The following is an 11,837-nucleotide window of genomic DNA, read 5'->3' as shown; positions in this document are numbered from 1 at the left end:
AATCTCCTAAATTCCTAACCCACACCTCCCTAGGCTTCAGAAAATCTTCACTCACCAACTTCAACACACCGAGCAAATCCGCGTTCACATCCTCTCCGATGTTCACGGTCTACGCCTACATCATTACTGTCTGGTATCCACCATTGTTTATTGAGGTGTCCAAATTCATGCACGGCATGTAGTTCCTGACACTGGAGCGGGAGCGAGAGGAAGCTCCAAGCGTCCAATGTGGATTTTTGTCGTCTGAAGACGCGGGGGATTGGTTGGATTATCGTGTATCGTGTATCGTGTATGATCTTGAACAGGCGCAGATTCACTATTGGAATCATGTAGCGCGTGATTGGGTGATTACATAGTATGATGCGAAGGGTAGTGTCACGTGTAGAGGATGTTAATGAGTGCGCCGGGGACGAATTTAGCTGGGGAATTGTTAGGTTGTGGGAGAAATAGTGGGTTGATATGCTGTTGATCGATAGTAGGAGAAGTGGAATAGGGATGATCTCTCGAGTACTTAGATAGACACTCTTTGCCTTTGCGAGATTGCATGGTTTCGTCAGGTTTTTTTCTTCCTCTACGCGTGCATGACGGAAGACGGAAAGCGAGCCTAGAAATTCGCGAAACCAATCTCATCTAGGGATGAGAAGGAGAAGGACTAAAAGGAGTGAAATAGGTAGGAAGGGGGAACACTCTAGTGCATTTGTTTATCCCCGTACGAATGGGCATCCAAGTAATCATCCTACATGCATCAATAAAGTAATCGTAACTGTGGCTCAAAACTACCACACAGCAAAACTGATCACAACTTGGATATGATAAATTGTAGAGGAACACATCTTCCCCTGACATGTTACAACTCAGTTCTTTTCCATCCATAGTCCACCAATGATTTATCTTGTAAGATATATGTTTAGAAAGTATTCGCGTCTTGGATCGATGAAATCCAAGCCTTTTTAAAGTTCTTGAGTTTTGAAAAGAGAATGGGTAAGTAGATAGAAAAGGAAAGGTTTGAGTTCAGGTTGTAGAGTAAGTCTTGAGGGGCATGGTGAAGATATAATTTTCACAGATCCTCACCAACGCCAAATTGTAGATTCGAGGGAGTCTCGTTTGTAACAGGTTCTTCGGAGAATTTTTATATATTACGGTCAGCGGGTGGGGCAAATATCAAAAAGAGATGGTTTTCAATAGCTAGTCATGAGATGTGTGTTTAGCTACCGAGAAGTTGGAGACATTGAAAAGCTACTAAAAGAGATGATAGCCCACTCTCCTTCCCAAAATTCAAGATTGTTTTGGAAAATTTCGCAAGAAATTGAAGGTCATGGGACTCTCCTCAGAAACTTCAAGTAGCTTGCCCCATTAATATACATATAGAATCATCGGAAAAAGCAGGTGACGCCTTGATCACTGGATTTCGTTTACTTTAGCACATCAGATCGACTGCTGAAACATGACGGATTGTTTACTCTTCAATAAGTGCCCAAGAGATTTCATCACTGACTATCTAATTCTGTTCTCTGAGACTCCAAAGACGCCCATGATATGAAAACTTCCGTGAAATGCTCTCTTCACATTCCAATTTCTTAGTAAGATGTGAACACTATGCCGACTTTCGAGATAGCAGCTATATTGATCGTAGTATCGAGCCAATAGCATTCTGAGTTGATCAAAACTAAATTGTTCATTTTGTATATGACTCTCAGTCAAAGCTGAATTTGTCCAACTCGGAAGTTAAAAGTTGATGTAATCTGCTCAAGTCCTCTTTCAGAAGTCCTTAAATGCAGCGGAAAGGGTTCGTGAGATATCTTCTGGCGATCGTTGTCGAGATTTTTTAGCTGATTGCGAGGTCTTTGATGGGACAATCTGATGGGCTATGGTAAGATGAGTAGACATGTCACCGCCGGAGAGATTTGTACCACTGAATTGAGATGTTGAGATCGAAGGAGAACAGAAATGTAGTAGTCTGAAATTGTATCTTCGAATATCTGACGCGGCCCATTAATATCTGTAGAATCTTCAAAGTTGGACAGAACTATACCACTCATTTTGAAAGTCAGGACAAAAGGATTTCAGAGCGAAACCCTCGCTAGAATGATCAAAGACTCAATGCTTGCAGTTTGAACAGCCGGAGAGAAAGGATTTTAACGCAATTGCTGGGTCTTGAAAGTACTTGGAGTGTTGAATGCGATCTAGAACTTTCAGAGCCTTTGAAGTACTTAGACGTATCAGATCAGACTGCAGCCCAGACTGGTGAATGTCCTGATCATCATAAACGATATGTCAGATTATTTCCCCGAGCAAACCTCAGGTTTGGGCTGCTGAGCTGTTTTGACTGGGCAAAAGAAAAAAGAAAAAATTAGAATGATTAACTCGGACTGAGTAACAATCACTGAAGTTTTTGGATGATGAAGGGACTTAAGATGGGATAAATATACTCGGCGCTACTCAGGGCAGTAGGATCGTGCCAATCGCTGTCCAGACAGGAAAGGTTTCTTAGATCTCTTGTATATCAACGTCTTTATGTCTGCAAGTCTTGAATATTCTTTCTCTAGCTCACTCATATCAATCTTCCAAAGTATCTGAATCTTTCAAAATCAATCTAATATCCGAGAACACCGGATCGCAAAAGAGTGTTTGCCGTAAAGTCTAAGAACAGATTTCGTAGACACATCATCCAGATGGCATACTGCGATCTGAAGATTGATAATTTAGTAAAACTAGAACTAGCATAATATTTGAGCAAGTAATGATAAGTCCGAAAAGGATTTCACTCTGGAGAATGAAGTGTGATGGTTGTGATTAACTTGGATGAAGTGAAATGGAGCAAAGGTGATACTATCACGTGATGCGATTACTCTGATCCGTGCACGATTAGTCTTCCCCCTAACAATCCACTCTCTACATAGAAGAAAAAAGAGGCCAGGTTTGACCACTTCTAAATACTTATAACAATCCAATTCTTTTCTTCCAATTTGAAATAAAATATATATATTTATAAAGATCAATATAATTAAAAACGAAAATCAATTTGATATTATTAGATTTATTTATTTATATTTAGAGTTGATTTATAATTCGATTAATTAAAAAATTCTGATAAAGATTTAAATGGTCAATTGCGGCCTGTTTTTTCTCCTACGAATAGCCGCTCTTGCAACTTGCAAGTCACTTCATATGTTCGCGTTCAGATATACCTACAAAGCAACGACACCAAATATTACACCCAAGCATTACCCGCAATGAACTTCGACGATTTGTAATCGATGTCGAGCTTTAATTTATCACTTTCTTCCATAAACAGCCAGTATACCGCTTCTTGCATATCCGTTTGAACTTTGTACACGATCAACTTTCAAAAAAATGGCTTCATTCCCTAATCATTCCGTTTGATAAGCCGGGTGTGACCTACTGTAAGGGGTAAGCGATCTGCAACCCATCGGTACTCACTACACCGTGGAAAGATACAATCCGCCCACTGGCTGAATCCAACATAAGCTTTCCAATTTCCATGCACGGAAGAAAACCCCCATACCCACCCTTCAGGGCCTTCACACCGGCCATCGGGAGTGTGTCCTCATCCGGCAAAACCAAGGGTGATGAGTATCCCAGCCGATACATCACCTTCGCTTCTCCTTCCTATTACATCCGTGCCGATGGGAGACCCGCATACAATCTATTGTCTCCGAGATATATTATCTACACGGTACTTCTACAACGTGAAGAATCACCACGTTTTTTCTCAGTCATGTGTTTCTTCGTGTAGAATGTAGTAGACAATATATGGGAATGTATACCACGAGTGCTACATGCCAATCTTAGACGACCAATGGAAACGTGCCCAGAGATATTTTTCCGATTGGGGATTTATCAAGCGGGTGATTACTATGCATATGGAATCTGAATAGTCGTGAAGTTTAAATAGGGGGCGGCTGGGTCTGTATTCTTAATCGGTCTCATCAAATCATTCCAGGGGAGGGATACCGAAGATTAAATATGTAGTTATAAAGATCCTACATATCCTTTCCTGTTGGCTGTACAAGAATTTCTTACATTCGTCGATCATTCTCTTTCTTCTCAATTACAAGGAATATCCAAATATATTTCATCATGGTTGCCTTCTCGAGATCATTACAGCTTTCCTTTTCGGTTTTGGCATCTACAGTCGTTGCCATCCCTACACCATCACAGCTTGAATCTCGGGCCGTTATCAATTCCGATGCCGTTGTAGGATTTCCCGAAACCGTTCCTAGCGGGACAGTAGGAACAGTTTATGAGACATATCAACCATATCTTAAGATAGTCAATGGATGTGTACCATTCCCTGCAGTCGATGCATCGGGTAACACAGGGTATATCCTTACATTTTCATCCACATGATGTCTACTGAGTCTAACGTATTTTAGTGGTGGTTTGGCACCAACTGGCAGTAGCAACGGTGATTGCAGCAGTAGTACCGGACAAGTATACGTCCGAGGAGCACAAAGCGGATCATACTACGGTATCATGTACTCCTGGTAAGTTCTCACTCAACACCTCCTTACAGAACCAAACTAACACAATCCCAGGTACATGCCCAAAGACGAGCCTTCAACCGGTCTTGGTCACCGTCACGACTGGGAAGGAGTAATCGTCTGGCTCTCCAGCTCCACCGGCACAACCGCCGACAACATCGTCGCCGTGTGTCCTTCCGCCCACGGAGACTGGGATTGTTCCACCGATGAATTTTCCCTTTCTGGTACCAGTCCTCTCATCCAATACGAAAGTATCTGGCCGATCGATCATTCAATGGGTCTTACTAGTACTGTTGGGGGACAACAACCTATGATTGCGTGGGAATCGTTACCTACTGCTGCTCAAACTGCTCTTGAGACGACGGATTTTGGTTCGGCGAATGTTCCTTTCATTCCATCGGCTTTTGCAAATAATCTTGCGGCTGCTACTTTTTAGACTGGATGTCTTTACTTATGAATATTGGGGCTATTCTCTGGGAGTATTCTGGCTTTTACCCCTGTAATGTTTGATGTTTGGTATTTGATTAAGGCGTTGGGATGTACTCACGTCACTTCAGTTTAATGAAAAGTTTAATTTTTCACCCATGATTATTGTGTTGGTTTTGTGTGAGTATAGAGCTCAAGTTTGCAACTAACTCTTAGATTACTACAATGATTTGAAGATAGCGGCATGTGATGGAAAGAAATCCCAATTCCCAAATATACTTCCACCAAATGAATATACATGAAGCTTACACCACTCTTCAATAACCCCACTCGAAAACAACGATTGACATTCTCTGATATCCCAATTCAGATCTGAGAATCGAACAATTTTTCAAAGCTCAAGCTTACCCGTTTCATCTGGTACTGCTGAATCTAAACATTTTATCAAATGTTCAAATGTCTTCACCTATCACGTGAGTGGCCTCTTAACCCAGAAGCGCTGATGATAAAAATATCTCACATCTCTTGTATGTTCCACACCTGATTCCCTATCGTCGATTTGCCCACACAGGCATTAAGTCAACTTACGTCAATGATTATCAGCATTTTACAACATTCAAGATCCACTAGATCAACAGTTTCTACTCGACTGAAAAAGTCTCTCTATCCAAGCAGTACCTGTTGAAATGCCATTTTTCCGCTCCAGGAAACTCTGACTTCGTCCTCAATACCACTAACCACGGGAATTAATTTCTGCTCACTCAAAATACACCAGCATTCAAATTTTAACCACAATCACGATCCAAACACCCCGATTTGAACCCCATCCCAACGTCTCTCTACAACATTCAGAAGCATAGCATGTCACTCACCGGGACCCTTGAAATTCCACTCTATAGGTCCATCAACCTCTCGTCTTTATACAGTAAACCCACTCACCTCTGATGATACCAGTATACGTCTAGCTCGACGGATATAATATAACGTAACTTGACTAGAAGTGGGTTATGTCATGATATAAGTCACAAAAATCATATTTTCCTATTTGACCTTGTCCTACATACTACAGAATGATCTACAACTATCATTAATCCAATTGAACTATCACTATCCTCTTCCTCTTCCATCTTTCTTTCTACCTAATCAATTTAATATTTGAATGGTTTATTATATTATTGTTTTAATAAGAATATTTATTCAGCCTTCTCGATAATTTTCAATACTTCTTTAATACTAAATACAAATTCATCTTTTAATTTTATTTTATTTTTATTTTTTCATTTCTTCCATATTTTAAGTAATTTTTTATATTCTTGAAGTTCCTTTTGAAGAATAGCATTTTTAATATTTAAGCTTTCAATTTAATAAGTTATTTACTTTATATATCTTTGTACTAAAGAAGTAAGCAGATTATTAATGGATAAAGCTGAATTGAATACCTTATTTACTTATTGCAATTGGACCCATGGACCAGGCGATCGACAAGCTACCAACAATTAGCGGTGTCCGGACGATCGTTCGCCAAAAGCGCCTACGCGCAGAGACTGAGTGGTGGGAAGAGATGAATCCCTCTCTCTCTGCTAATTATAAAGAATGGTCTCCCAAGTACAACACAAAGGAGCCGAAGGAACTAACTCTGCCAAGAGCAGTCCTTCACCGACTACTAGCTATGAAAACAGGTCATGGCGACTACGCCGCTTACCATCAGCGATTTGGTCATCAAAACAACAAGCTGGACTGCTCATGCGGCAGCGCTAAGGAACCATATCACTTCTTTAAATGCACTATAAACAACCTAAAACGTTCAGACTGGCCCCTGGCCCCTGTAGAAATACAATCTAACAAACAGGCGATCACATATATCAAGAAACTCTTACACACACCTAGCAAGCTCACTCAGCTGATTACCGACTCAGAGTTCTACACTCAGATCTGTCCTAACTACTAAAGGACCCTTAGAAAGCGACCATCTTTTCAACAAAGCCCGCCGCCCCTTTTATAAACTTACCACTCAACTGATCACTCGAATATACCACACCCCTAAAAACCGCAAACCCAATATACAATATAAGAGCCTTGCCGCTCGGCTAAACAAATAGCAACCCACTCCCACTTCTTCTCCTTCACCATAGGGATCGGAGCCCACAACGAGCCTATCCACCCGGGAACCAAGCTCTACCCTAACAAGAACCCGGATCAGACGTACCCTTCTGGAAACAGAAGTGGATCGCACCTGCAGAGGAGCGAACAGCCCCTGGCATTGAAGTTAAATTGCTAAATTCGGTTGCGACGATCACGCCGCTCAAATAGTCCCTTATCTTAGCACGTCTAAATACCCTTAGGGAGGTTCAAGACAGACGTTAATTAATATAAATAAAAATAAAACAAATAAAAATTTACTTATTGCAGCTCAATATCATTTGGGGGAGAGTTATTAAGTAAAAAGAGATTTAGATTTTTTAAGTTTGCTGATGTATTTAGAATAAAAGGTGATAGTAAAAGCAAAGTTAAAAGATTATTTAGAACTTGATAAGAACTAAATAGATTCAAACCTGTTCCTTTCTATCCGCTTTTAATATTTTAATAAGTAAGATTCTTTTCTTTTATCTTTTAAAAAAGCTATACCCAATTAAACCATTATATTTATTATATTCTTGCTCGAAAATATCAATCAACCTTTTAAGCATAATATCACTTCATTGATTCATACACTCCAACATTCAATAGCTGAAGTAAATACAAGCAATGAGGTAATAGAATAAAAAGATCAATCTCCTTCTCAATACAAAAAGCAATCAAACTTCCTATAATATAACTAGAATGACCATCCATAATCAATAATCGAAACTGATCTCCTAATATTTTTCAAGATTCTAGCTCAAAAATCTTACATATTCATTCAAAGTTATGACTATTAGAAGTTCATTCACTATTACTTGTTAAGAAATATTAATTTGGAGAAGTATTAGTTGAAATCCATGCAGTATTAATATTCTAAGCCTTGAAAATGATTATAGGGAATAAAGAGCCTTTATCTACATTCACACATTTCAATACAATTATCCACTCTTGCTTTCCTATTATAATCTTCCAATTCGATTTGAAAGTAGAATCTATAATTATACATATTGATTTTGTTTCTCCAATTATATATCCTATCTTATCTATATTATATATATTCTTGAGTTTATAATATTGTTCTTCGATTTATACTTGAAATGTTGAAAACTATATTGAAATTGTTTCAAATGTAACTTCTTTATACCTTGCAGATTCCAATTTACAAGAATAAGTTCCTTTAAGTTTGGGATATTGATTTAAAAACCTATAGATCTATTGTTAACCTATATGATTTGATTAAAAGAATGAAGGGGTAAATAGTGATGCAAAAATGATACATTGATTTAGAATTTCTTAAACTATTTCTTTCAACAATTCAAAAGTTGTAGAATATTTAATAACTATTAATTATAAGATTTATTATATTAGAATCTTCTTTTCTATATTGAAAAGTTTTTGAAAGGATTTGTAAAATTAAGAGTGTAATTGTTGTTTAACTATTCAATTTATCAAAATTGACTTCGAAATCTTAAAATGAATAACAACACTTCGAATTGAAGTAAATTGTTTATTTTTTAGACTTTCTATAGCCTTTTGAATATTATCTTTCGATTCACTACGATTTAATGACTTTCGATCTATTGTATATTGAATAAACATATAAAATAAAGAAATGAGAGCGTAATTTTGACCCATATCATGACATGACCCACTTCTAGTCAAGTTACATTATAAATAAATGAAACGAGAAGAGAGACTGAGTGAAAAATCACGAAAGAATAACACATACATCTAAGGAGAAACATTGATAAAAGAGCGCTAAGAGAGGAGAGCTGAGTGGAGAAATCAAAAGAGAAGAAGGAGAATTGCAAGAGAAATACTTAATTGTAAATAGGACACAGTAAATGCAAACTGATACAAAAACCCCGAGAAGAAGGGTAAGAAATGCAATGCTAGATACCTGTTTGTGCGAGACTCTAATATTCCGTTGCCTTATTCCATTGATTTGACAACAATAATTCACATGCATACATTCATCAAGTTCGACAAGTGAAATTCACCGACCGCAATAACAAAAAGAGAAATCTTTACCGCCAGTTTTCAATTAGTTGTTAGCGAATGGTATCCAAACCGGCGACATCATTAAATTCCCTAAATTCATCCAATCAGTCAATGCCAGAAAAGAAAACAAACCATCATTCACAAATCACCATTCACAACTAATGAAAAAAGCCGTATGCACACCATTAATATTATACACCGTTGGCTTGTCATTTCTTAGTCACCACCATTCCGGTGATAAGCAGCGGTTACACTATCAAGCGCGGTTGCAACACACACCACATATGCTCACCACATGCTTTCCAATTATTCCTCGATCGTACTTATTATTGCCAGTCTAGTGACCGCAATCGCAGCCGCACATCACAAACCCTGCAAATCTCGAGCCTCTATCTGCAGTCTGACACATGGGATGATTGATTATCGGAGACGCGTACAATGAAATGAGTGTGCAGTTGTGGTTGATCATGATGACGGATCGTGATCGAAAGAGGAAAGAATGAACAGACTATTGGTTGACTTGGTGAGACTCGCCGTGGATGTAAACGGCTATTTCTGGGATCGCGCACTGCGCTTCCGTGTTTTGATTGGCCTTACTAAGATCCATATAACAGATCAATGTACACGATTATATGCGACGTTCAACCACTAGGGCTACCACAATTATTCAGGTCATTCGTGTATAGTGGATGTAAACGTACAGTCCAGATCAAATGATCCTGTGTAGGTGATTCGAATCAAATGATTGTCCGAATTGTCTGGTAGATTCAGAACTTCAGCAATTTCATCGAATCCTCTTGGAAACGAACCTGCTTCTTGGCAGAATTCAGTACCGTTGGAGTTTTCTTGATTTTTATATCTTCGACTACCTGTACGCCATGCACAGACCTCATGTGTGTACTCAAAATATTATCATCTGGATATAAAAGTCCACAAGCATTACACTTCAAATCAGTTGTATGAAAAGAGGTCAGATGGCGATAAAGATAGTCCCGAAGAGCATACTTTTTGGTGCAAATCGAACATCCGAATGGCTCTCCTTCTGTTTTATGTACAACTCTCTTATGTCGCTCCAGATTCTTCTTCATGGCAAATTCTTGATGACAATCTGAACAAGTACATTTATCAGACGGTTCTCCTCCAGCACCTGTTTTGTTAGCGAAATCAGAAAGAGGTTGCAAAGCTTCGATGGGCTTGGTTTTGGGTCGTTCGGAGGTGCTTGGAGAGTTTGCCGACATCGACTTGAATAGTGGAGTTGTGTCTTTGTTTTCGCTCAATGGAGTATCCTTCCTTGAATGCTTAGGAATGACATACTATATCTACTAGTATATACAACTGCCTTCCATCTGAAGATCCACTTACATATGGTTTTGATTTCTTCTGTGATTGAGAGACAACCGAAGCATCTACAGATTCATCCCGTTTGCGCTTTTCGCTAACAGCTGAGCTATGTGGAGAGATAGAGGTTTGAGGGACTGATGGCAGTTTTCCGGTAGACTTCACAACAGCAAGTACAGCTGGTGGTGATTTTGGGTCATCTTTGGCAGACTTCGCGATAAGTGGCCTCTGTTCCTCTTTCTGATTGTTATTGTTTAACGCAACTGGCAACAACGGATTTTCTAAGACTTTCTTGGTTGGTGAAGTCTTTTGTGAGGATTGCTCGCTCTTCGAGTTTGAGTTTCTGCGAAGTATTGGATATGGATTGTCGTTGATACCTTCATCGATAGTATCCGCAAGGAAAGATTCAACCACTGCCCTAGCATCGGGATACTCGACGCATAAACGCAAAAGTATCTTACCGAGCTGGTCTCCACTAGACGATGTGATGGCGTCTGCTAGGGGGCGAAAGAATCGTCGCTTGTCGGGTTCGATTGATATAAGTATGATGGATGATTGTGAAATCTCGTCCTTCCTCAGAGGTTTTGGATTGGTCGACGATCGACTTTGAGGTTCACAATTGAATCCAAATGGCTTTTGAGGCGAGGCTGTATTGGTTGAGGTCTCATTGTCTGAATCAAACTTGGTATCTGATTCAAATTCGCCATCATGCCCGTCCTTGGTTGTGATATATTTTGCGTCCCAAGCCGGCGGTACCAGAGGTCTAGCTGCTTCCAGAGCTTTGAGTTTTTCAGCCTTCTTCTGTTGTAAAAGAAATTTAATATCAAGGTCAGCCATTGTGGCTCAATAAAGATCCTGAATCTCCACCCGATGTGATAAGTCAAAAGATCGACAACAAAATGTGATGGATCAAAGAACAAATCCGAAGTCGAAGGATGATTTGTACGTGAGTTAAGGCCTTACGGAGAAGAACCAGGGACGACAAATGGACGATTTGTAGATATTCTGAGGGGTTTACACTCAATCAAATCTTGGAATGAATTAAACAAACGAGCGATTCGAAGAAGAAGATGAACGGGATAAAACTTTTGAACCAAATTCAATTGAATTCAATGAATGAAGACTGATAGAATATGGGGAATTGCGATACCTAGTAAGGGGAAAAGAAAACCAACACGTTGGTTGCCTCTCTTGTCATCTTGAAACCTTATCTCTCTCATGCAGGTGAGGTGGGATTGTTGTCGCGGTCGCGAAGTGAAAGAAAGAAAAAAAAAAGAAAAGAAACGCGATCTCAACTGCCAAATTCTAAATGAAGTATCCCTGAAAACACGAGGTCACGAGATCACGAAATCTTCGGTCGGATAATAATCGGCTCCGAATGAAGGTGGTCGCTGTTAAGAATGGAGTTGGTAGTTCCTTCAATTTTGTTCTCTGGAATTTGAAAAC

The 11,837-nt window shown here is 39.3% G+C and overlaps 2 protein-coding genes across 2 annotated transcripts; one reads left to right on the top strand and one right to left on the bottom strand.

Annotated features, from left to right (window-relative positions):
- The first annotated feature begins 3,831 nt into the window (after nucleotides 1-3,831).
- EAF01_001295 (uncharacterized protein) lies at nucleotides 3,832-5,089 on the top strand. Its single transcript, XM_038909545.1, has 3 exons — nucleotides 3,832-4,343; nucleotides 4,398-4,508; nucleotides 4,560-5,089. The coding sequence occupies exons 1-3, from the start codon at nucleotides 4,102-4,104 to the stop codon at nucleotides 4,939-4,941; spliced, it is 735 nt and encodes a 244-aa protein (XP_038774357.1). The 5' UTR covers nucleotides 3,832-4,101; the 3' UTR covers nucleotides 4,942-5,089.
- A 4,731-nt stretch (nucleotides 5,090-9,820) lies between these two features.
- EAF01_001294 (uncharacterized protein) lies at nucleotides 9,821-11,228 on the bottom strand (the record flags this gene model as incomplete). The annotated part of the gene is made up of 2 exons (XM_038909544.1): nucleotides 9,821-10,366; nucleotides 10,416-11,228. The coding sequence occupies 2 exons, from the start codon at nucleotides 11,226-11,228 to the stop codon at nucleotides 9,821-9,823; spliced, it is 1,359 nt and encodes a 452-aa protein (XP_038774356.1).
- Between the last annotated feature and the right edge of the window lie 609 nt (nucleotides 11,229-11,837).

This window comes from Botrytis porri (genome assembly GCF_014898465.1).
Source record: "Botrytis porri strain MUCL 3234 chromosome Unknown BPOR_002, whole genome shotgun sequence".
Taxonomy (NCBI): domain Eukaryota; kingdom Fungi; phylum Ascomycota; class Leotiomycetes; order Helotiales; family Sclerotiniaceae; genus Botrytis; species Botrytis porri.
This window is presented reverse-complemented; position numbering and strand designations above follow the sequence as displayed.

Coding starts and splice junctions, on each gene's coding strand:
- EAF01_001295 (XM_038909545.1), top strand. CDS start 4,102: ATGGTTGCCTTCTCGAGATCATTACAGCTTTCCTTTTCGGTTTTGGCA. Junction 4,344..4,397: donor GATGCATCGGGTAACACAGG/GTATATCCTTAC, acceptor AACGTATTTTAG/TGGTGGTTTGGCACCAACTG. Junction 4,509..4,559: donor TACGGTATCATGTACTCCTG/GTAAGTTCTCAC, acceptor ACACAATCCCAG/GTACATGCCCAAAGACGAGC.